General features: G+C 42.3%; 1 protein-coding gene and 1 non-coding gene across 12 annotated transcripts in view; one reads left to right on the top strand and one right to left on the bottom strand.

The window, feature by feature from the left end:
- Positions 1–26,337, top strand: part of RCBTB1 (RCC1 and BTB domain containing protein 1) — a 94,436-nt gene that overhangs the window by 52,614 nt on the left and 15,485 nt on the right. For 6 of the 11 annotated variants that reach the window (XM_068526951.1, XM_068526953.1, XM_068526954.1 and 3 more), the window contains 7 exons: positions 8,915–8,990; positions 9,106–9,275; positions 10,055–10,205; positions 18,871–19,037; positions 21,691–21,849; positions 24,624–24,731; positions 25,229–25,371. In XM_068526951.1, coding sequence (XP_068383052.1) covers positions 9,150–9,275; positions 10,055–10,205; positions 18,871–19,037; positions 21,691–21,849; positions 24,624–24,731; positions 25,229–25,371 — 854 coding nt within the window. In that variant the 5' untranslated portion in view covers positions 8,915–8,990; positions 9,106–9,149. Of the gene's footprint in view, positions 1–8,914; positions 8,991–9,105; positions 9,276–10,054; positions 10,206–18,870; positions 19,038–20,585; positions 20,680–21,690; positions 21,850–24,623; positions 24,732–25,228; positions 25,372–26,337 lie in introns of those variants that run through there. The other 5 variants (XM_068526957.1, XM_068526956.1, XM_068526955.1 and 2 more) reach the window with 4 other exon arrangements.
- Positions 12,830–12,938, bottom strand: LOC137752299 (U6 spliceosomal RNA). Its single transcript, XR_011071143.1, has one exon. It is a non-coding gene; the product is annotated as a U6 spliceosomal RNA (small nuclear RNA).

A 26,337-nucleotide genomic window follows, 5' to 3' on the forward strand; every position in this document is an offset into this window, starting at 1 on the left:
TGGGGGTGAGAGGGTGATGTTGGCTGTGTGTCATGTTTACCTAGAGGACTTTCAGTAAACATTTACGGAGTGAATGTAGTGTGGTTCTGCCTGTCTATTGCTGGAATTTTAGTTTGCCTTTAGGCCATTACAGGGCACAGTTGATACTTTGCATGCAGCAGAGACTAGTAGATGAAATCACTTCAAAGATGTCCCCGTAGGAGAGGTTCACGATACCATAAATAGGTTTGAACTTGGGCCCCTCCATTCCAGCCTTGGACTTATTAGGAAAATAAAATGAACTATTATTGTGTTCTATCCATTTCTTTAATTGTTGACCCATCTATTTTTATGTAGTCTATTTTGCAAAGTCTGTATGTTTGGTGCAAAAAAAAACACAAAACCATAGAAGAAAGTTATTTGTAATCATGGAGGTTTCTTTTCTGGTTTCCTTTTGAAAATAAAAATGTTCTGTAAAAGCAAGATAGTCAGCTTCACAACCCTGAATGTTATTCTTTTTTGTTGCTAATGCTGTTGCCACTTGGGTTGTTTGCTTTATTAACCGGAACACTTGGCTTCAGTAAAATTCTTTCTTCACTTACAGTGAGCGGTCAGATTCCCAACTTAGTAGAATTGCCTAAAGCTTCTGTGCAATGAAATGAAAGCAGGCTCTTGGATGATGGGGCTTAAGAATTGCTTCCTGAGGCCATTATTGCAAATTGTGCTTCGAGTTAAGTAACCTGTTGGTGGTTGGGAGGTGACAGTTGTCTTCTTAAACGAGTGATGAATTTGAAGGAAACTGATGAGGCAAAGGGGAATCACAGTGAGTGTTAGGAAATTCTAAGACAGCAGCGTGTGGTCTTTAAATGAAACTAGGAGGGTTACCTTGTCACCTGTACAGCTGCATCTTTATGAAGGACGGCAGAAACTCCTCTGGAGAATGCTGCATTCTTAGAGTCCCTTAGTCTTTGTGGAATATGTCAAGTATTCAGGACATTCTTTCGTTTTCATTCTTGCAGTACAGTAATATTGCAGAAAAGAGAAGTGGATGACAGCTGTTCTACCTGTAACAGCATCAGTGTCTCAGCAAATCTCTGAAATTTTGCTCCTTTGATGTAGTTATGCCAGAGAATAGGTGAAATAGTTTTAAAGTGTATTTTTATTTAAAAGACTTTTAGGCTGATTCTTTCAGAGGCTTGTCTGGACCTGGGAAATACATTTGGTGTCCAAATCAGAATTGTAGCATCTGCTCAGTCTCAAAAAGCTCATCAGAATAGGTATGGAAGAAAATGCTATGAGTAACATGTGGCTCTTCTGTAACTTGAGAGGTTTTTTGAATGGCTTTTGCTGTAGCGTGGATATATGACGTAATGAGTTGTAAAGTTGTGCCCCAGAAGTTTACCCCAAACCCTATTCCTGTTTCCTCTATTTGAAAGTTTTCTTAGATTTGAAATATAATGTACTCAAAAATAGGGAAAGATGGCCACACCCTTAAATCTTTTGTCTTCAAGTGGGAACTTCTGTTGGTGAAAAAGGAAGAAGGCGATGAAAAAACACTTGTTCCTGCAGGAAACCTGGATGATCTTCACTGAGGAAATGCTTACATTTTGTCATATGCTTACAATACTGAGAATTTGACTTCTGGGATTTCATGTAACAGTTTTCTGGGAGACATAATTTTTATATAGTAATTGTTGTGCACATAATTTTTTTCCATTTGCATGTATCACGTGGGCTATATGTTTGCATGTTGTATCTCATTGCTTGCTTAGTTATTTCACTTGCATTTGCATTCTAGGTTTCCACTTACCTAGGATTGACTTTCTGTTAGTCCTGAAGTTCCTCAGAGGCAGGGGCCATGATTGTATTGCTTTATGATTTCCCCCAGCATTATTGTATATGGGGTCATTGTCAGAAGAATTAATATATACCATCATTTTGTTCACATTATCATAACGGTAGAGTTTTTTTTTGGCAAGGCATCTTAGACTTTATCAGTAGCTCATAAACTATAAATAAATTCCTTTTGTAAGGTGGGTTAGCAACTAAACTGATAAGTAAAATCATCACCCATCCAGTTTATGAAAATAGAGAAACCTCTATTAGGAATCTTCGGTTTATGTGTAAGTGCTTTAATTTAATTAAAGTTTTTTGCAATTAAAAAATCATTTTTCATATTTCACATTGCTGTTTCAAATAGTCTAAACCTGGCTATGGCTTGTATGCTGAGGAACGTACAGGCCATTTTAAATGGATTGTCCCAACATTCAGAGTCCTTCCTGTTTCCTGTGAGGATATCAGCTTCCAAGATAAAGAATGATACAAGTTCACTTCATGCCCGAAGGATGACACCAGAAAAGGAGTCAGAATCTCGGGGCTAACCAGTTCTGGGTTGTTCACTCTGTTTTGACCTCTTTTCCTTAGCAAGCTCTTAGGTCAGCAGAAGATGGGTTGGGAGGTGTAAAGTCTCATCAGTAACATCAGTCTCCTTTGCGCCAAATACATCTGGTTAGAATTTGGGGGTCGAGGTCTTTGTGGAAGCCACGTGCTGGCTTACAAGGCGACCCTAAATTTCTGGTATTGTTTAGTATTGAGACCATTATTTCATCAAAAACAAAGTTTTCCTATTTTATTTTCTTTATTTCCTGTTGTTTTTTTAAACTCGAGACATATTCAAATATATTTTTGCTGGATCAGTAAAACAAAGCCTTCCCCTCACCCTCTCTTAACACTTGGTTATCTTAGGGGAAGGGATAACAAATGTGCTCTTGGAGAGATCAAAAGATTGGCTGCTACATTACTCCTTCAGTCTTCCAGTTCTAGATTTAGATTTCTAAAATTGGAAGGTCTGTGTTTGTCCTCTTGATTGCATTTGCTTTCAGAGTGTAAAATGAAATAACCTTTTCTTCCCCATGCCACCAGCTCTCTGAGGGACGGTGCCAGTCGCTAGGAAAAGCCATCCCAGGGAATGGGATATAGATCTGTAGTACTAACGGACCCAGAGTCAGTCTTTGGGAACACAGGATGTATTTTCAAGTGCCAAAGAAAATAAGGAGATCCAAGTGGGTTGGCATATTATCCTTTGAGAGCATTAAACTCTTTTCCAATCTCTGCTTCCATTTCTCTTTTCTGTTCTTCTGTCCTTGCTTTATCTCCATACAGCAAAAAATCATTGATTCACCTATTAATGCACGAGTGATAATTCAGTCTGAACATATCAGTGCTATTTATGAGAAAGTATTTCCTAAATAAAATGGATAAAAATAATGTTGCAAAAAAATCACTATCTCGTTGAACTTCACAAGTAACTATTTAACATAACTGACATGCTAATTACAACTCATTTTTATGATTATCAATCAAGCCCTGGAAGGACCTGTTCATTGTGGCAATTAGTTTGATCTAGTTTGAATTGATGTAAGTTCTGGAAAGTTCTAAGAAGGTGATATTTCTTTTAGAAATGTTCCATTCAGAATTTCCCTAATTTGAGCTTGCCTTCCCGAGACAGAATTATGATTATACTTTTCCAGAATTATTTTTTAGGTCTGAAACTTCTACATTTAATTTTTAAAAATAACATCTTTGAGTTTATTAATACAGGCTTGATAAAAGCCCATGGGATCATTATTTGATTTTTAAAAGTTGTGGTAAAATATACATAACATTAAATTTATCATTTTAACCGTTTCTGAGTATACAGTTTAATGACATTAAGTTATGCCAGTGTCATCATTCTCAGTCTCCAGAACTTTCTCATCATCCTGACTGAAATTCTGTATCAATTAAATAATAACTCCCCAAACCCATACCACCCAGGCCCTGGCAACCTCATTCTACTCTGTCTCCGTGAATTTGACTACTCTAGGTACCTCATGTAAGTGGACTCATACAGTATTTATTCTTTTGTGTCTGACGTATTTCACTTAGCATAATGTCTTGAAGGTTCATTCCTATTGTACTGTGTGTCAGTATTTCATTTCAAGGCTGAATAACATTCCGTTGTAGGTAGATACCATATTTTGTTTATCCATTTATCTGTTGATAGATATTTGGGTTTTCCATCTTCTGGCTGTTGTGAATAATGTTGCTTTGAACATTGCTGTACAACTGTCTGGAGCTGCTGCTTTAAAATCTTTGGGTATACACTAGAAGTGGAGTTGCTAGATCAAATGGTAATTCTGTGTTTAATTTTTTGAGGAGCTTCCATAATGTTTTCCATGTTGGCTGTACCCTTTTACATTCACACCTTCTACATTTAAGTTTATATTAAAAACTCATTTTACAGATTTGCCCGAAACATTCTGCCACCCTAGGTTGTGAATTGAAAGCAAGAATACCTCTTAAAACTTTTTAACAGCTTAGGGGGTAAACATAATTAAAATAAGCTTTAATTTCATTTAAAATACTTAGGACAGGAATAAAGATGCAAACGTAGAGAATGGACTTGAGGACACGGGGAGGGGGAAGGGTAAGCTGGGACGAAGTGAGAGTGGCATGGACATAGATACACTACCAAATGTAAAATAGGTAGCTAGTGGGAAGCAGCCGCATAGCACAGAGCAGGGAGATCAGCTCGGTGCTTTGTGACCACCTAGAGGGGTGGGATAGGGAGGGTGGGAGGGAGACGCAAGAGGGAGGGGATATGGGGATATATGTATAGGTATAGCTGATTCACTTTGTTATACAGCAGAAACTAACACACCATTGTAAAGCAATTATACTCCAATAAAGATGTTAAATAAAATAAAATAAAATACTTGTTTATTTTTGATCACAAAGTGTGTGTTACAGAAATTTGGACTATATTTAAACAAAAAAGAAAATATCACCTCTATTCTCCAGAGAAGTACATTTTGGTGTGTGTATATCCTTTTTCTTTATACGTTATACTTAAAAAAATTGTATTCACGTAGTACATATTGATTTTTTATATATATTTATTTTATTTTTGGCTACGTAGGGTCTTCGTTGCTGCGCGCAGGCTTTCTCCAGTTGCGGCAAACGGGGGCTACTCTTCATTGTGGTGTGTGGGCTTCTCATTGCTGCGGCTTCTCTTGTTGCGGAGCACGGGCTCTAGGCGCACAGGCTTCAGTAGTTGTGGCACGCGGGCTCAGTAGTTGTGGCTCGCGGGCTCTAGAGCGCAGGCTCAGTAGTTGTGGCGCACGGGCTTAGTTGCTCCACCGGCATGTGGGATCTTCCTAGACCAGGGCTTGAACTTGTGTCCCCTGCATTGGCAGGCGGATTCTTAACCACTGTGCCACCAGGGAAGTCCCAGTGCATATTGTTTTATAACATACTTCAGTCTTACAGAGTACTTCTGGTTTTTGTGGGTTTTTTGGTTTGTTTTTGTTTTTTGTTTTTTACTTGGGAATAAGCACATAGTTTAGCTTTTTGTTAGCATCTTCCCTTGTGATGCACAGTAACACGGGAAGGAAAAACATTGGATTATCTTCCTTTAGGCACTTGGTTAATTACTGCTGAATCCTACTAACTTCTTGAGTTGGTAGCAGTCAATTACTTGCTTGGCCAGTGTTACTGCCTTTGTTGTTCTCATGCATTCATAAATCCACATAGCTTCTTCCTTACATCTTTAACATAAAATTGTAGATTTTTATAGAACAGCTTTTTGGGAAACTCAGGCTCAGGAAGGTTATCATGGTTACTTCTGATTAAAAGTAAACCTGGAACTAAAACCCAGGCCTCAGCAATCTCCGTCCTTTCTACCAGGCCAGGGCTACTGGTGATGCTTTCTGATTTTATGAGGGGTGTGGACATGGAAGATATATGACTTGGCTTTTATATTGACTCTCAAGTTACAAGTGTTTGGAGAAATATCTCGTAAAATAATGCTTCAAGTAATTTAGCAATGGGTAAACTCAGTTCGAATAATAAGCCATCATTATGCAAGTTAGCTTGATTTTTTTTTTTCAGCAGATTACCAGACCCTTAGGGCAGAGTTGCCTGTAAACTGATTAATGACTTCAGAATAATTGTAGTGCTGTCAGGAAGTTGTATAACTTTGAATGGTAATATCCTTTTGTGTTGTAATTTTAAAGGTGGTGAATCATATTTTTGGCCAATGTAATTATTCCCCCCATCTAAAATGTAATTGTATATTACCATAAAATATTAAATTTTGATACAGTTTGATACAGGCTTTGATACAGTTCATATTCTAGGAAAATAGGCATCTGGATTTTCTTGGAATTTATCTACCTGCTTATAGATATCCATATTGTTTCATTTCTTGTGTTTTCCCCCTCTTGTTTTTTTTTATAAATTTATTTAATTTATTTATTTTTGGCTGCATTGGGTCTTCATTGCTGCGCGCGGGCTTTCATTAGTTGCGGAGAGCGGGGGCTACTCTTTGTTGTGGTGCATGGGCTTCTCATTGCAGTGGCTTCTCTTGTTGGGGAGCACGGGCTCTAGGCCCGCGGGCTTCAGTAGTTGTGGCCTGCGGGCTCAGTAGTTGTGGCTTGCAGGCTCTAGAGCGCAGGCTCAATAGTTGTGGTGCACGGGCTTAGTTGCTCTGCAGCGTGTGGGATCTTCTCAGACCAGGGCTCGAACCCATGTCCCCTGTATTGGCAGGCAGATTCTTAACCACTGCGCCACCAGGGAAGCCCTGGGGGGTATCTTTTCTATTACTTCTAAAAGCATTTGAGACAATCTTCTTACCATACAAAGAACATTTATAAATCAAGAACAAAGAAAAGAATGACAGTCCAGTAGGAAAAATAGGGACTTTATGTAAAAGAATGGCACCTGGACTTTTAATCACATGAGACCGAGAGGTGAAGGGTACACATGCTGGCTTCAGGTGGCATGGCTTCAGGTCCGGAGTCTGCCACTTACTAGTTTGAGCAAACTCTTAAAGTCTCTTTACCTCCATTTCCTTGTCTATAAAGTGAGGATTAAATGAATTAATAAATGTAAAGTACTTGGAACAGTGCTTGGCACATAATACTCAACAAGTGTTAGTTGTTATTGTTGCTATGACTGTGATTATTTTTAAAAAATTATCCCAACCTCACTCATCATAAGAGAAATTAAAGTTTTAAACAAAACTGAGACAGCGTGATAATACACCATGAGCAAGAATGCAGGTTGAAAGGGGCTGCCAACATGGATGGTTCTTTTATGCATTGGTACTACTTTAGTAGAGGACAATTTGAAATAGCTATTAAAGGTAAAACAGCTATTAGACTTGGACCCTGCAATTCCATTTTTAGGAATTTGTCTTAGAAACATATATTAAAAAGACATGTATATAATGTATGCAAACAGTAGTTTCAGTATTGTTCATGTTAGCAACAGACTGGAAGTGACTTAAATGTCTCCCAGTAGAAACAGGTAAGCTGTTAAATCGATGTAATGGAATGCTCTGTAGAACCATTGAAAAGAAATGAAGTAATTCTTATATGTGCTAATAGGAATGATTTCAAAGATGTACTGTTAAGTGGCGGGGGGGAAGCTTCCACACACTCACACATATAATGCTATGTAAGTCTACACTGTCTGTGGAAGGAATTAGAATCAGTTGTTTCAGTGGTTTCCTTTGAGGAGCAGGTTGGGGAGGGATGGTAGGGAGACTTACTTTCCTCTATCCTTTTGTACCATTTGAAACAAAAAATTTTTAACATGTTTATGTATTAGTTTTTACTCTCCCCGACGTCCTTTATCTCTTCCCACCAACACACACACACACACGCACACGCACATACATACACATTCATGCACACTTTTCAGAACATTCAAATGTTAGTCCAGGAGTCTGGCTATGCAGTGATGGGGACCAGCCTGTCCTGATGGTGTTTAATGCTTATTGAATATGCGCTGTGATCCTTGGGGTATTGCAAGCATCTGATCCTTGTCATCCAAGCTGGAGCTGATGGATAAAACCTCCCTCGGTGGTGGAAACTGAGGCCCTGGCTAAGTAAGCCCAAGATCCAGGGATCTCTTCTATAGGTGCTGTTGGAGGTTCTGGGGCCAAAAAGACCTTGGCTTGCTTGGCTATTTTTAGAGGTCTGAAAAGAGGGTGGGCGGGAAGGAACTTCATGAGTTATGTAGCTCATTAGGAAACCCTGGTTGTGTTTATCAACTGCTTGGTTCTATTTCAGTTTCCAGAGGTGAGAGCCAGAATGGAAACTCACTTGGCATGATAGGTTTTGTGCTTTGTGCAGCCCCCTGGACTTTCTAGAAATACTTTTTAACTCTCGAAGAATTGGAGCTATGACCAGGATTCTTTGTGTAAAACTTCTTAAACAGATCAAATTTAGAGTTTTATGGACATTTATACATATCTCTACTTTTTATAGGGTGCTCTTTAAGCTAATTGCTACTTGCATGAAGTCTGTAGTCATCAGCTCTGACACCAAGATGAGGGTGAATTCTCTGACCCTTGTTCATATAACTTTTCTCTGTGTGAAATGAAATGTCCATGTATATATGTGGTCATATAAATTAGGAATAGAACATAATACTTTCTTTTATGTTTCCATCCAGTAAATCTTAGACTACTGCTTCTTAATGTTTTTGCCACTCCAGGCTATCTGAGGGATGTCCCATTTCTATCATTAAACAGTGACTCAGTGTGGCAGTGATTTTCTACAAGGGATGAGGGTCTTTCAGGGCATCCTGTGGGTGGTAGTGGGAGAGTGGGGAGGTAGAAATAATGATTCTGATTTTTATAACACACACACACACTCCTAGTTGAGAATTAACTGCCTTAGACAAATGAGTATTGTAACCTTTAACTTTATCTCAATACCCTGGAGGGGAAAATACCTGACAAGACCTTGGTTTCATCTAGTTGGCATGTCTTCTCTCCATTGTCTGCTGTCGGGTTGCACATAAACGTGTATGTGGCAGATGAGCACTGACTTGTAAGTGGGCAAGACAGACAGTTGGTTCTAGCAGGTTGTTCCTTCCATTACAGGAAAAGGCACAGGTTTGAAGGTAGAGGAAGGATTGGACACGTTGCTGGGGCAAGTGAGCGATCCATTTAACCAAAAGTAGGTGGTTTATTCTGAAATTAGCTTTTGTTTCCTTTTATTAACATTGTCTTTTTTTGTTTTAGTTTAGTGGTTATTTAATTTTTTATTTTGGAATTTTCTTTGTTTGTTACAGCAAAGATGTCGGCTTATTTTTAGGAATTACTTGAAACCAGAGTCATGGTGGACGTAGGAAAGTGGCCAGTCTTCACTCTGCTCTCACCTCAAGAAATTGCATCTATTCGGAAAGCTTGTGTCTTCGGCACCTCAGCCAGCGAAGCACTGTATGTTACTGACAATGACGAGGTAAGCGTCTCTCAAAACCCAGGGCTTAATTTTAGGGCTTATTTTGGGGTTGAGCTTTAAAGTGTGCAATGTGAAGACTGAGGAAAAGTGAGGCATAAAGAGAGCCTAAAATCCAAAAAGATGGTTGTCTTTGATAGAATTTGTCTTTTCTTTCAGTTTCTTGATTTAATACCCCTCATCCCTACTACTCTTTGAGTTTCATAGTATAGCCAAATATTCTAAAACTTTAGTCAGCAGAGGTTGAATGTTTCTTTTTTTTTAAATAGATTTTTATTATTTATTTATTTATTTATTTATTTATTTATTTATTGGCTGCGTTGAGTCTTCCGTTTCTGTGCGCGGGCTTTGTCTAGTTGCCGCGAGCGGGGGCTACTCTTTGTTGCGGTGCGAGGGCTTCTCATTGCGGTGTCTTCTCTTGTTGCCTAGCACGGGCTCTAGGCGCGCAGGCTTCAGTAGTTGTGGCACATGGGCTTCAGTAGTTGTGGCTCGTGGGCTCTAGAGCGCAGGCTCAGTAGTTGTGGCGCACAGGCTTAGTTGCTCCGCAGCATGTGGGATCTTCCTGGAGCAGGGATCGAACCCGTGTCCCCTGCATTGGCAGGCAGATTCTTAACCACTGCGCCACCAGTGAAGCCCTGAATGTTTCTTAACAACCATGTCAGTTTCTTCCTAGCTACTGAGCTGTCAAACTGAGTTTTAGTGTGTCTTATATTCAGAGTGGAGAAGAGACCCTTTGTGTAACTGTAGGCCAAGTGACTCAGACAGAACTATTTGTTTCCCAGGTCTTTGTATTTGGACTGAACTACAGTAACTGTCTAGGAACTGGAGATAACCAGAGTACACTTGTACCCAAAAAGCTGGAAGCCTTATGTGGAAAGAAGATTAAGAGCCTTAGTTATGGGAGTGGACCACATGTTCTTCTCAGCACCGAAGGTAAAGTGGGAATAAGTCCAGCTTCTGTTTGTGGGAAATCGAGCAGTTAATTCTAAGCTAAGGGGCAGTGGGTTTGTATCAGATATTGGATTTTGAATGATTTGTTTCTTAATTTCTGAGTGGAAGTACGCAAAACAGGTAAAAGTTAAACACTTCAGGCTCCCTCTGGAACAACCATAGGATGACTTGCAATTTAAGCAAACTTTTGAGGTTTTCGACAACTTATGTAAAGTTGTGGAAGATGAACTATAGCAGATGAAGTGGTCCTTCAGCCTAATTTTTCAGTGAATTGTTGTAGCAAGGCAACGTCCAGGTTTTACTTGGTACTTTTTTTTTTTTTTTTTTTTTTTTTGGCTGTGTTGGATCTTTGTTGCTGTGCGCGGGCTTTCTCCAGTTGCGGCGAGAGGGGGCTGCTCTTCGTTGCGGTGCACGGGCTTCTCATTGCAGTGGCTTCTCTTGTTGGGGAGCACGGGCTCTAGGCACGCGGGCTTTAGTAGTTGTGGCTCACAGGCTCTAGAGCGCAGGCTTAGTAGTTGTGGCGCACGGGCTTAGTTGCTCCACGGCATGTGGGATCTTCCTGGACCAGGGCTCGAACCCGTGTCCCCTGCATTGGCAGGCGGATTCTTAACCACTGCGCCACCAGGGAAGCCCACTTGGTACATTTTTTAAAACACAGGTAGTACTGGTTTTCCTTGTGTGAATCTTGAATTCAAGAAATCTCAGTTCTTTCCTTGGCATTCGTGTGGGTGCCATATGGAAAGAATGTGGGGTAGATTCTTCTTTTCGTCTCTGCCTCCCCAAGATCACCAGAGGGGCCTCTGCATTCTTCCTTGGTGATTTATCTGTACTGTGGGCACCCAGAGCTCTCTGAAAATCTGTCATATATAACCCAGCTTCTTCCCTTTATGTTTTAGGCACATTAGTTCTTGCTCTCTAGCTTTCTGTTGGGTAAACTGTAGGGCGCACTTGGGAGCATTTGCTTCTCTGCCTTTCTGTCTCTAGCCTGGGGAATCAACACTTCCTCGGATGTTACCGTGGGTCTTGGTATTGAGCTTTTTACCAGCCTTTAACTTACATCTGAATCCACTCCCAAGTTCTCCACATCTTTCTCAAGCTGTGAGATCCAGATGTGAGCATGATTGTCTGGTAAGAGTGTAACTGGTGTGGAGTATAATGAGGTGATTATCTTGCCTCTGCATTGTGTAATCATGCCTTCTGGCATCACACGGGCTCTTTCAAGCAGTTGCTTCTTTGCTGACTGGTTCAGCTTGTCATCCATTGTGACCTGATGATTTAATGTTTTCCTAACACATGTTAATTTTAATGAGGCATTGATTTCTGACCATAAAATACTGAAGCGGTTTTTTTGGAGCAAACATACTGAAACATATGCATTCGGATTCTTGGTTTTCTTCAAAGTGGTGACCTTGGGAAACTATAACTTCTGGAATTATTTTCAGAGTCCAGATCCTACAGTTTTAACTATCTTGAATGTTACAATTAAGATATAAATAAACATAAAACACAAATATAAATAACTGGTTTTCTTGTGGGAATAGTCTTCTTTTTGTTTTTAATTCAGTTTTGATTGTTATAATACATTTAATACAACATACATATGATACGTGATGTATAGGCTGTTTAATGTATGTTTGCTACATATATTTGTGTGTATTTTATAAGTATTACAAATAGTCACATAGTTTAAAAACAATTTAACACTTTAAACCATCAAATAGTGTATGGATTTTAGTAGAAAACAGGACTCTGCCTCACTCCTCCTTACTCTTAGAAACTGCTCTTCAGGTGGAATTACTTTTTAACTCCTTCAGGTGTTTTTTCCTGGTATTTAGTCTCATATTTTTAAATTAACATGCTTATACTGCTATTTCTGAATTTTTTTTATTTTAGATACTATCCTTTGACTTTTTGTAACAGCAGATAGAATTTAGCTCTTTCTCCTACCTTCCCTCACCTTATTGCATCACTATAGGGATATCACCATTTTGGTTAAATCAGTATTCAGTGTTCACATTACTAGGACTCGATAAGTATTATTTATAGCTGAGCCATCTCCTTTCTTATACAACTGTTTGTTTTCCTGGGCTTACTTGTTTGTCATAAACGTATGCTGGAACTCTTCTATAGCGCGGTATTTTTTTTTTTTTTAACATCTTTATTGGAGCATAATTGCTTTACAATGGTGTGTTAGTTTCTGCTTTATAACAAAGTGAATCAGCTATAAATATACATACATCCCCATATCTCCTCCCTCTTGCGTCTCCCTCCCACCCTCCCTATCCCACCCCTCTAGGTGGACACAAAGCACCGAGCTGATCTCCCTGTGCTATGAGGCTGCTTCCCACTAGCTCTCTGTTTTACATTTGGTAGTGTATATATGTCCATGCCACTCTCTCACTTCGTCCCAGCTTACCCTTCCCCCTCACCGTGTCCTCAAGTCCATTCTCTAGTAGGTCTGCGTCTTAATTCCAGTCCTGCCCCTAGGTTCTTCATAGCCATTTTTTTTTTAATTCCACGTATATGTGTTAGCATATGGTATTTTTTTTCTCTTCCTGACTTACTTCACTCTGTATGACAGACTCTAGGTCCATCCACCTCACTACAAAAATATGGAACGCTTCACAAATTTGCGTGTCATCCTTGCGCAGGGGACATACTAATCTTCTCTGTATCGTTCCAATTTTAGTATATATATGCTGCCGAAGCGAGCACCAGTATTTTTTTTTTTAATTTTAAATTTTATTTATTTTATTTTTGGCTGTGTTGGGTCTTCGTTGCTGCGTGCGGGGTTTCTCTAGTTGCAGCGAGCGGGGGCTACTCTTCGTTGCAGTGCCTGGGCTTCTCATCGTGGTGGCTTCTCTTGTTGCGGAGCACAGGCTCTAGGCGCACGGGCTGCAGTAGTTGTGGCACATGGGCTCAGTAGTTGTGGCGCGCGGGCTCTAGAGCGCAGGCTCAGTAGTTGTGGCGCACGGGCTTAGTTGCTCCGCAGCATGTGGGATCTTCCCAGACCAGGGCTCGAACCCGTGTCCCCTGGGTTAGCAGGCGGATTCTTAACCACTGCGCCACCAGGGAAGTCCCTATAGCACAGTATTGCTTCTGGGCACCTCTGAGCATATCAGTACCTCTCCGGAGTGTTCTGTCCGCCTACTCCAGCCTGGACTGGTCACTCTAGGCTGTTGCACAGTCGTTGGCCTAAAACTTCATTTCACCGTCATCCTCGGATGTCCCTTCTTTGTTCTTTCTGGATCCTTTGTCCTTTCTGGATCCCCTATTTTTTGTGTCCTGTGTCTTCCTCCTTGGATTATACCCTCATTTGGGTGAAACACATCTCTAGTAGCTTCCCAAGGAAGCAGGTGTGAGAGAAATCTTTGAGACACTGTCTTAAAATGCTTTTATTTTACCCCTGCCATTGATCAGTGATTTGTCTGAGCAAAAAGGAAAAAAAAGGTACAGTATTTTCTGTTCCAATCCTTTAACACTATTTTGAGCATTTGCCTCTACTACCTGGTATGCAAAGCTCAGTCCAGAGTAAAGGATCTCTTCCTGTTAGGACCCCATTTATAGCCCCTGAGGCTACTGGCATTGCTCCAGTGTAATCCCCTTGCTAGCTCTATGCAGGGCCTTCCCCCCCGCCCCCCGGGGAGTTTTCCCCATAGCCATCTGCAGTCCCTGGCTCTCTTGTTGACAGAATGGTTCTTGTTGGCATTTTGTGCCTCTCAAGGTGTAAGAGAAATATGTCTAGATTCAACCCACCTCTGCATTGCTGCAGCCCCACCGTCCCATTCATTCCACGGGCCCAGGTGGCCGCCTCAAGGGAGTGCACCAAATGGTCCACTTGGTGGTCCCAGTCACCTGCTTGTGATGGGCGTCAACATGTCCTACTTTAACGTGCCTCTTAAATTCCCAGAGTAATTCCATAGGGCCATGCCCCATGTGGGCATCCCTTTAACAGTCTAGTTTCCATTGCTCATCTACCTGACCATACAGCCAGGCTATTGGCTATAGCCCATGAGTTGGTAAAGACCCAAACATACAGGGTTTTACCATTGCTTAATTCTTCCATCACTGCTCGGAAAACAGCCTGCAGTTCAGCCCACTGCGCTGATTTATTCTTGACTCCTTCAGTCAGTCTTGCCATCCACTGGTCTTAATGTGGGCACTCTCCAAATGGGCTGTTGTCCATTCACCTTGGAACTGTGTCTGTAAAGCAAGCGGCTCTTTGTTGTTCAGGTAGAGCTTCACAGGGCACGTCCACAAGGCAGTGGGTTCCAGCAGCTCCTCAGGCAGCTCCAAAGTCGGTCCTAGATGAAAAGAGGCTCCCTGCTCACGCCTGCCCGCATTCCCCCAGTAGCACGCTCCCCTGTAAACCATTTCTGTTTTATTATGAAACTCTTCGGGGCACTGCCTTTCTTATTAGAGGGCTTCTCCGACACCACCCAAGATGTTATGGGCATCTCAGGTCTCATGATTATTTTATGTCCTTCAATCATTGAGGCAGTCTCAATTAATGCCCAGGCTACTAATTTTCTCAAATGGTGTGTACCAGACAGCAGCATCTGGGAATTTTCTGGTCTAAAATCCCAGCGGTCACTGCCGGGAGGTGCTCCCGGGTTTGCCATAAGCTCCTGTTGCAGAGTGCAGGTGGCAGATACCCTCAGAATCATATCTGATGGGGCCGTAAAGCCCCATGAGCATTGGGAGAGCTGCCGCCCTCTGCTAATTCAGACCCGGGCTGCTCTTGCGCAGGTCCCCACTCAGATACATCTGTCTTTCGGGTAATCTTATAGGTGGGAGCTAGCATTGTTTCCAGATGTGGAATATGTATTCTCCAAATGCCAGATAAACCACCCAAATGCTGGCTTGCTGCTGCTTCTTTGGTCCTAGGGGTGGGTAGCGACAGCAGTTTAGTTCAGTCTCTTGTGGAACGTTCTTCGTGGCTTCGGCAGGTTATTCCTAAGAATTTTAATGTTTGGGCAGGCCCTGGGACCTTTGTGGGATTTATTAACCAGCCCCAGTGGGGCATGTGTGTCACCATGGCATTCAGATCACTCCTTGCCTGCTTTTCAGTTTCCGACATTATCATAATGTCATCAATATAGTGTATGATTGTACTTGAGACCTGTGTCAAGTCCAGATCCCTTCTGACCAAATTGTGACAGTAAGCCTGTGAGTTCAGATAACCCTGTGACGACACGGTAAAAGTAAACTGGGATCCTTCCCAATGAAGGCAAACTGCTGCTGGCTTTTTTCTGAGATTGAGAAGGAAGCATGTGCAAGGTCAGTCCCTGGGTTCCAGCTTCTGCTGGCCTGCTGCATCTTCTTTGAGGCTGAAGCCACGTCCGGAACCGCTGAGGCTGTAGGCGGCACAACTTTATTTACGCCTCCATAGCCTACTGTTAGCCCCCAGGAGCCACCTGCCTTTTCCCCAGGCCTCACAGGGCTACCGTACGGTGAGTGCATTGGTACCAGTGTTCCAGCTTTAATTAAAATGGTGAGCTCTTTCTGTCCACGAGGTGTTCTGTATTTAAGTCAAGCAGCTGTGCGGGCTCAGGCAGTTCTAGTGGTTCCCATCTAGCGCCCAGTAAAACCTGCCTGAGGGCAGATTTACATGCCTTGTGTTTTACAATATTAGGTTGGGGAAGCAGTCCCCAGTCAGATGTAATATCCATCCCAAGACTACGTTCAGGTAAGGGGGATGCGTCCACGTCACACAGAATCTGTTCCAAAACTCCCGTTTTCATTCAGACTTTCACTTGAGTCCCATCAACTGTTACCCATCTGTATCCCCCATTCTAACCTTAGCTGTTAAGACGTCACCAACAGGTTTTGGAATCACAGTGCGTTGGGGTCCTGTATCAGAAAAGTTTCCTCTCCTCCCCCTGGCTGTTTCACCCACCCATGTGCATATGCCCTTGGGTGCCTTGCTGGGGGTCGGGCCAGAAGATCCTGGCCTTTAGGTCAATCTTTATCTTCCTTACCATTTCCCCAGGGCATTCCTGGTCAATTTTCTTAACCTTAGTCTTTACCTTCTGGCTTCTTATCGCCTTCCAAGCTGGGACAAATAGAGCCGACTTGTTTGGGGCCCTTTAATTTTAGAGACCAACATGGGGTCCCATTGGTTCCCCAGTCTCTGGTCGTGCTGCAGCGACACCTTGGTTTCAGCTGCATCAGCATCCGATTTATTCATCCCACTTTGTAACAACCGTTTGAAGACTTTCACTCTGCCGGGGTGAATCCCTTGATTCTCCCCTTTGTCTTTCCCTATTTTCATAATTAATGTTCTTAGTAAGACCCCTGTGGGGAAGTTGAGATAGCAAGTTAGATAAGGTGTCTCAAACTGTTTGATTTTGTAGCAGTAAAGTTACATGAGGTGCCCATATAGCAGGGACCCTCTTAGTCACAGCATTTACCATAATCTGGGTAATGGGCGTGTTCAGTGGGTGAAATATCCCAGTCATCGTAGAGCCAGTCCCACATGGCTTGCATACGAAGCGTCTCAGCTGCTGCATCTGGGGTGTTCCATCTGGCATTACTACGGGGAGTTGGGAAATCCCTCTTATCAGGATAAACGGACTTCACAGTTGGCTTTTATCCAGTCCGCCAACCTGGCTGTCTCCTTGGGACTCACCTCCTGGGCGTCTGGATCATGTACAGCCACCTGTGATTGTTCGGTAGAGAGCAGTGGGTCCTGCATCAACCCAGACATGCGCTTCCGCTCTGCAGCCTTCAAAATCAAAGACACAGCCCTTAGGTTAGTTACTCTCACAGCCCGTTTCAGTAAAGGTTCCTCAGGAAGCTGCTGATGCGCACAGTGAGCCAGTCCCTTCACACTGTCTCCCTTGCTTTTAGTTGCTTCTTGCTGTTGCCCTTCTCCTCTGGTAACTATTTTCTTGGTGACCCAGAGGTGCTAGAGGTACTTTCTGTTGCAGAATTTTTCCCTTTCTAGGCAGCTTTGAGGCTAATGGCTGGAGCTCAGATTGACCCAAATCTGAGCTTGAATCAGCATCAAGGCCAAGCACTTTCTTTTATTTTCATTTTGGCTCTTACATATGAAATAAGCGGGGAATTGTTTATTTATTTATTTAAAAGTATTTATTTATTTATTTGGCTGGGCTGGGTCTTCGTTGCGGCACGCAGGATCTCCATTGCTGCACGTGGGATCTTTGTTGCGGCGTGTGGGATCTAGTTCCCCGACCAGGGGTCAAACCCGGGCCCCCTGCATTGGGAGCGTGGAGTCTTAGCTACTGGACCACCAGGGAAGTCCCAGGAATTGTTTATTTAGTGTGCTGCTTCTAATTTTGCATTTCCTTATATATCCATTGAGCCAACTCCTTGGGAGTCGGGTCTACTCCCATTTCGAAATGGCATTGGTAACTTTTACCTTTAGTAACTGATTGCAGCACAGCTGCAGTTTCATACCATGGTGATTAGGTAGCCGTCTAGGAATCAAAGGTTCCTCATTCCTTGCCCTTTTATCCTTTATCTTCAGAAACCATGTGTCTGTGAGCCAGGGCTGTTCTTGCAAATCCTGTTTCTGACATCAACTAAATAGAGAGTTCCTGGACCCAGTGTGTGTGTGTGTGTGTGTGTGTGCGTGCGTGCGTGCGTGTGTGTGTGTGCGTGCGTGCGTGCGTGCGCGCGCGCGCGCATCCCCCAACAGGAAGTAATTCTCGGGTGCCAGCACGGTGTCCAGGAATCCAACACAATTCTGATACTACCTATCTGGAGATAGAATCAGATTCCATGGGTAAAGGGCTCAGTCCCACAAGACCACCCTCCATTTCAGATGTTGGTCACAAGCCCGGGTTGTTACCTGTGCTTCTGATTAACCTGCTGCAAATCAGAGGTTCCTGTGACCCTCTCCTTGGGCTTTTCTTTGTTTTGGGCCCCGCCATGTGGCACGTGGGATCTTAGTTCCCCGACCAGGGATCGAACCCGGGCCCTCGGCAGTGGAAGCGCAGAGTCCTAACCACTGGACCGGCAGGGAATTCCTTCCTTGGGCTTGATTAATCTGCTAGAATGGCTCCCGACACTCCAGAAAATCCATTTCCTCACTAGATTACTGATTATTATAAAAGGATATTAAAGGATATGAGTTAACAGCCGGAATAAAGGAGCTTCCGTCCTCGTAGAGCCTGGTGCCTGGCACAGTGGCACATGTAAGTGTTCTGGTTCCCCGACATGGCAACTCTCTGAACAGGGGCCAAAATTAGCTGTCCTCTTGGGTTTTTATGGAGGCTTCATTACGTAGTCATGATTGTCTAAGTCATTGGCAGTGGCAGTTAATTCAGCCTCCAGCCCCTCTCCCCTCCAACCCTCTAATCTTGTGGTTGGTTCTTCTGGCAACAGACCCATCATCCTTAGGTGCTTCCAAAAGTCACCTCATTCACATAACCAAAGATACCCTTATCATTCTCCACACTTAGGATATTCCACCGGTTTTGGGAGCTGTGAGACAGGAACTGTGGGTGAAGACTAAATATACAAGATAAATTTATTTTTGTAATCTGGATGACCAAATGTATATTTCTTATAAATCACAAGGTCACAAAAAGAAATTAAGGTTGGAAGATGAGTTGAGCAAAGTACAGGTGTTACTGTTTCTTCTTTGAGCTGATTCTTTGTGTGCGGCCATCCTGTATAGATGGAGTTGTTTATGCCTGGGGCCACAATGGATATAGCCAGCTTGGGAATGGGACGACCAACCAAGGCATTGCTCCCATCCAAGTCTGCACCAACCTCTTGATCAAGCAAGTGGTTGAAGTAGCTTGTGGCTCACATCATTCAATGGCTCTGGCAGCTGATGGAGAGGTAAGTGCCCTGCTTTTATTCTTTATTTTTAAATTGTGGTAAAATACATGTAATATAAAATTTACCATCTTAACCATTTTTAAGTGTACAGTTCAGTGACAAGTATATTCACATTGTTATGCTACCCTCACCACCATCCATCCACAGAACTCTTTTCGTCTTGCAAAACTGAAACTCTGTACCAATTAAACATTAACTCTCTCTACTTTCTCTTACTCCCAGCCCCTGGCAAGCACCATTCTACTTTCTGTCTCTAAGAATTTGACTACTCTGGGTACCTCACATGAGTGGAATCATACAGTATTTGTCCACTGTGACCGCCTTTATTTCACGCAGCATAATGTCCTCAAGATTCATCCATGTGGCAGCCTGCGGCAGAATTTCATTCCTTTTTAAAGCTGAACAATATTTCATTGTCTATTTTGTTTATCCATTTATCTGTTGATGAATATTTGGGTCATTTCTACCTTTGGCTATTGTGAAGGTCCTTGCTTTTTAAAAAAAGATGACCATATTTGTACTTGGATACGGTGTGAACATAGCAGCCCTGTGTGCGTCGCTAAGAACAGTATGGGAATGAACCCTTTTTCTAATACAACTTATATTGTGTGATCAGGACCACTCTTTTGAAGACAGTAGAATTAATTCTTAAGGCAGTTGAGTCTCATGCTTTTTGCTAAGATTACAAATCAGATGTGTATGACAGTGTTCTGTACTTTTGTTTTTTTAATGACCCCCATCCCCTAAGGTCTATTTTGTTTTTCAGTAAAGTAATGATGTCATAGAAAATAACTTTACCAACATTCCAGTAGGTTCTGAACAACTTGTTCACCCCCCAGGTTCCATGCTTATCTTAAATGTTACTCATCCTGTTGGTTCTACCTCCCAGTCTTTTGTATCATCTTGTTCCTCTCCTTCTCCATAAACTTAGGTCAGGCCTTGTCATCTCCTGGACTGTTGCCATGGTCTCTTTTATTCCATAGCTTTTTAGTTGGTCTGCCTGTGCAGTATTACTTCTCTGCCCCCTGTGATTTATGAAATGAAGATCAGATCGTATCGTTTCCTGTTTAAAGTCCTTCAGTGGTGTTACAGTGATTTTACTAAGTAGGGTAGGTTATGGGTGAACAAACCAAAGCACCTCAGGGAGATCAAGGTTTCATGGCTGGGACGTGCTGGAGCCAGGCCTAGCAGGCCTTATGTGCAGAATCTGCTGTTCCTAGTCTGTTTCTTGGTTGATGGAACCCTCGTCCCCATTTTTAAAATAAAAGGCAACTGCATTGGAAGGGAACTTAGGATATTTGAAAATAAGTGCAGAAGAATGATTGTCGAAATTAGAACTTGCTAATTTGTGCAGCCTGGATTCCTGGTTTATTTTAACCTTAAGCATATGCTACTTTGGATAAATATTTGCATTATTACACTAGCTATTCCTGTGAATCCACTTTCAAGAAGTATGGCAGGTTATTTCTTCTGTGCCTATGAAATGAACCTGTAGCACATATTCTTTTTAAGACATCAGCCGTGGGTTTTAAGACATCACGTGGGCAGCCTCAGACACGTGAACTTAGATAGAAAGTGCTGACAGAGGAAAAGAGAATTGTGGAAGCCGGAACTCAGGATGTGTGAGGACCACTTCCCACAGGCAAGTGAAGGGGGTGAGAGGGGTCCTTACAAACTCTCCTAGTGATGGAGGAAGTTATCTCCTCTGCTACCAGCATCCCCCTCCTCCTCTAATTCTTCTCTCCGGTCACACTCTTGTTTGATAGGCTCAGTTAATAATTAACTTAAAGTGATTTTTAGTTTTGTTTTTCTTCTTTAACTTAGCTTAGAGCTCTATTTGTGTCTCTCTCCCTTAGAAATCTGGTTTTCAGGTTATGGCCAATCACGGGCCAAAAGTAAGCAGGATGCAGTTGAGGAGGGGAGCTGCTTGGAGCTGACAGACAGCAAATGAGAACTCAGAAAATGTTATCAAGAATAGCCTAACAACCCCATGTCATTCCTGTAGAGACATCATCTCCTTAGTACTTGTGAGCATGACTGTGTTAGGACGTGGAACTATGATTGATAATTACAATGATGGTAGGCTTGTGTCATCAGGAAAATTTATATAATGTCTCCTATTGGTGATTAGTGAGATAGGGAGAAGCATAGTATGGTTTCAAAAGTTTCAATGAAAAAAAAAATGACTATTTGTGCCCAGAGAGTAAGGCTGATTTTTTCATATCACTGTGGCATACTTATGTGGCATATACCTCATTTCCTATTGATGCCGGATTAAAAATCCTGTATAGCTGCCATAATTATAGTGGCAGTATAACATAGTGGTTAAGAGCGCTGCTAGACTGCTTGGGTTCAAATTAGTAGTAAATTCTGCTTGCTAGCTGTGGAGTCTCAAGCAAGTCACTCAACCTCTCTGTGTTTCTATTTTACATGTATACAATGGGGATGATACTAGTACCTATCCCAGGGTCATCTTACAGGATTACTGTGAGGATTAGATGGGTTAATGCATGTAAAGCGCTTAGGACCATTTAGCACATTGTAAGTACTCATTAAGTGGGTTTATTTTTATTTTATGATTGTTATTGTGTGTTAGAGGTAGAATTTTCACCCTTACTCTTCTTTCTTTTTCTTTTCCCCTCCTGTTGTGTAGGTGTTTGCTTGGGGCTATAACAACTGCGGCCAGGTGGGATCGGGATCTACAGCAAATCAACCAACTCCTCGCAAAGTTACAAACTGTTTACACATTAAGAGGGTGGTTGGCATTGCCTGCGGTCAGACCTCGTCCATGGCTGTTCTGGACAATGGTGAGGTGAGCGATGTCTGCATCCCCCTTTCTCCTCCTTCAGTGAAATGTCCTTTTCTTTCCAGGTAGCTTCTGGAAGGAAGAGTGCTTTGTTTTGCTAGCTCCATAGATAGTTAACTGATTGAGGTTGTAACCACAGGATGTTTGCTCCTCATTATGAATTTTTAAATGCCAAGATTTATCTGCAAGTAAAGGTTCTAATGTGTTTTTGCCAGATCCAAAGAGCCCAGTGCTTATAGGTATTTGTTTGTGATTTAATGTAATAGATAAAAGAATTTAATACTACCTCTTTCTTCCAAAGAAAAAGTGAACGATGCACTCTTTTTTTTTTTTTTTTTTTTTCTTTTAAGTGAAAGCAGGTTTATTTAGAGAGATACTCATTGCATAGAGAGAATGCAGTCCATCTCAGAAAGTGAGAGCGGCCCCGGGAGAAACACACCCCACTGACAGAGTGCGGGCCATCTCAGAAGGCAAGAGGCAACGTGCACTCTTTAAAGTCAGCTGATGATGTTTATAAGCAGTAACTCTAATGGGCATGAAGGCTCTGTACCTACCTACATCTGGAATGTTTGTCCACAGGAAGAAGCAACTTGCAAAAGGAGAATTTTTCATCCTGATTGTTATTAGCTACTTTTAAAAACCCACCTTTCAGTGACCTTCTATCATAGTCACCTTTGAGCTGATGGTCATTTCTATAAAATAATTCTGGTTGAAGCTTCTCCTTAAATGGACTTGTTACCACCTGTGCCTGTCTCAGTGCACAAGAATTATTCAAAGATGCTTCTTTGGACACAGACGTATGGCATCCTGCATTGGGGTGCGAGGGTGGTTTAGAGTTTACTGAATACTCGGCTGTGTTAGCTCACTTTTTGCATCAATCCTGATATCACAACGGAGGACTTCAGAATTCCTTGGGATAGTCATCTAACATCCTCCATTCCAGTATTTTCCACTTCTTTATTTTTTAAAACAAATTTAATTTTAAAATTATTATTATATGATTATTTCAACAAAGGAAAACAGATGAAGCGTATAAAGTAAAAAGTGAATACCTTTCCTTCAGTTTTGTTAATAGTTTGATGTATATCCTTTTGGACTTTTCTCTATAGTTAGTTATGTATGGTTGAGTATAATTACCTTCTTTAAACAATGGGATTGTTATACCTACTGCTTTTTTCTGCCAGTCTGCAACTTTTCTGCTTAACAACATATATGTTTTACCTGAATCTATTATCAGACCATTGATAGTTGCTTTCCATTATAATAGTTGCTTAGTTTTCTTTGTATGGATGTTGGTTTTCCTTGTGCACATGACCCCGCATCCAGAGCTCTCCTGATGGGCCTTTCAATTGTTTTTTATATTTGTTTATAAACATTGTTGCACTGCTCTTCTGTGTTACTGTTTGTGAGTGTGTATATCTTTGCACACTCATGCAAGTATGTCTATAGAATAATTTCCCAGAAATGGGATTTCTGGGTCAGGGAGTATGTCATTAGGAATTTTTGATAGCTATTGCCAAATTTCTCCCCAGAAAGTTCAGACCTATTAGACTTCTGACATTGAAAGTGCTTTTAACCGTCTCTTGTTAGTACCCTAAACTCCACGTCCCCTTTTTCCCTCTGTCACCCTGACTGGAAAGGCCCTCACCAATGCCCGTTTGCCCTGTGTTGCCATGGGGCGTGTTGCCACCCATATCTCGTGTTTCTGATTTGAGCCAGGCCTTTTGTCTGTTCCTGACCAGTACTTTACCCATGTCCCATGCTGGCCGTTCTAAACCTTTAACACTCGCTGTCAAACCTATGCCCAGCTCTGCGGCTTTCAGCTGATGACCCCCTTTTGGCTTAGGGCGTCTAAGGGACCGCCACATTCCCTTATGTCTCCTTCTTTAACCTCTTTGCTGGTACCTCTTGTGGTGCCGCTGTCACCACCTTCGTTGGACCCTCATCAGAGCTCACCTGTTTGCTGATGGGAGATGAGTTTATATGTCAAGGTCTCCCTGCCTCTGGTCTTACACGCTGCAGCCGCCCTTCATGTTGCCGCCAGCGTGATCTTTCCAGAGTACAAATATAGTCATATTGATCTCAGTTTTGGAATATTTCAGTGGGAGATGCACGGATGCATTTCACTTTCCTCGGTTTGTGTTTTGGCCCTTTGGGCCCTTACCTTTCCTTCTAGTCTCTCCCCAGCCACCACCCCAGCTCTATCCAGCCAGGCCAACCTGCTCGTCTCCTGAACCTGTCTCCAGCACATTCTGTGCCCTCCGCCTGAAGTGCCTTCAGCCCTGCTCAGACTTCTGCTTTCTGAAAAGTCTTGCCTAAACTTTCTTCTGTGGCTAAATCCTTTCTCCTCTCTACCTGTAGTGCCTTGATTATATCTCTATTATGGCACTTGCCACCTGGCTGCAAAAAAATTGCATGTGTCCATCTCTCCTGTTAAACTGTTTCCAAAGACTTATTCCTAGTACCTTTCACAACGTCCTGAGATACAGTAGGTACTTAGTAATTGTTAATGAGCCTCAGCTTCCTCATGCGTAAAACAAAGAGTTAATGACTTGCCCAAGGCTATCCAACTAGTAAGCTATGGAGTAGAAACTGCCAGATTCTGTCATCCCTACCCCTAAAGCATCTTCTGTTTGGAGATCAGTTGTAGGATCACATTTAGTGGAATGTGAGCGTTGGAAGTGAAAAAAGTATCTGATTTGTTTAGGTGGATGGCATTTTTAGCTCTTCCCTCTTACCAGCAGTTTTAAAAGCCTGTTCTCCCCCTTTCTCTGTCTAAGGTATACGGCTGGGGCTACAACGGCAATGGTCAGCTAGGCTTGGGAAACAACGGCAATCAGCTGACCCCCGTGAGAGTGGCAGCTTTGCACAGCGTTTGTGTGAACCAGGTACGTATGGTGGACCCTTGGGTGCTCGTCCCCATCTATCTTCCCTGCTCTGACTTGACGGAATATTTGCAGGCTCTTAGTTCCCCGACCAGGGATTGAACCCATGCCTCCTGCAGTGGAAGTGTGGGGTCCTAACCACTGGACCGCCAGGGAATTCCCAGAGGTTTACTCTTTAGTAAGTCTTTTTGAAGAGTACCCTGTGCCTTCATCTTCCACATTTAATATTATATCTTTCCTAAATTCCCATGATGGGAAGCAAGACCATGGTGCTGGCACACTGGTCTTGATAAGTTAAAAAAAAAAAAAAAACTAACGGAAAAATATCCTGTAGTCTCAGGTATAGGCTTTTCTAATGCTTTTTTAATGTTCCAGAGAATGTCAGTCCACACCTGATGATGAATTGGCATTCTGCAGAAGCTGGCTGTAATCTTTAAGTAGATGTTTTCCCTGCCTTTCCTGTTCTCCTGTTTATGGTAACCATTTAAATTTACTTGCAGATTGTCTGCGGCTATGCACATACTCTAGCACTAACTGATGAGGGCTTGCTCTATGCCTGGGGAGCTAACACGTATGGGCAGCTGGGAACTGGCAATAAAAATAACCTGCTAAGCCCAGCACACATCATGGTGGAGAAAGAAAGGTAACTTGTCGGTACCATGTCTTGGGATTGTGTGTGCGTTGGGACTTGGGACTGTGTGTGCTGGAGCTGTGGTCTTTGGCTTTGTAGCTCTTCTGTTTATTAACATTCTCATTTTGAACAAAGGAGTGTTGTACCAGTCAGAATGAACGTGAAGTTGACGTGATCCTTACACAGCTTTCTCAAATAACCACCTGAGATTGGTAGGCATTCATGCATCTGGGTATAATCCCTGCAGCTTCTTGTTGCCTGTTTAGTAGGGAAGAAAAGTAGGGTCTGTCACCATGCTGAAATTTAAAGCGTAGTATAAACTCTTCTTTTTGAGCCAACTAAAACAACTTTTAAACAAATAAAATCTGCCCTTGAAAGGGCATTATCTGTTTAAATATTGATTTGATTTAATGTGTGTTACTGGAATAGATGCTTAATGTTTGTTCAGCCATATTGTAAGGTCTTACCCACTAAGTGTTAGAATGTTGACTTCTGATTCTGGGACCCTGCCTAAGAAGCATACGGAGAATGTAGTAAGTTTGGCTTGATGTCCATTTGGATTGAGACATTCAGAGTCCGTGACCCCTGGACCAGTGCCTATCAGCCTAATGAGTGTTCTGAGCACTGGTAGGGGGTGAGAGATAAAGTTGTATTTGTAAGGAAATGGTATATTGAATACAGTATTTTTTGCTACTGTCTAAGCCTCCAGAACTGTCAGGACATTTTTTTCCAGTGTCCACTTCCCTCATTTACTTTGGTTTCTATTCCCTTTATCCAGGTTTTCCTCAACAGTACGCATTATTCATCCTAACTCAGAATGAGGTTAGCGTGAGAAGTGGGGCAGCCAGGAAGGGAGACACACAGTACTCTTGCTCTAGTCTTTTGCTTTTGTCAGTATGACTTGGTAGCTAAAGTCCCTGGATCTTGGGCTTTCTGAGGTGTTCTGAGCACGAACTTTTTATTTACCTTGTGTGGCAC

Source organism: Eschrichtius robustus, chromosome 18 (assembly GCF_028021215.1).
Source record: "Eschrichtius robustus isolate mEscRob2 chromosome 18, mEscRob2.pri, whole genome shotgun sequence".
In the NCBI taxonomy this organism is placed as follows: domain Eukaryota; kingdom Metazoa; phylum Chordata; class Mammalia; order Artiodactyla; family Eschrichtiidae; genus Eschrichtius; species Eschrichtius robustus.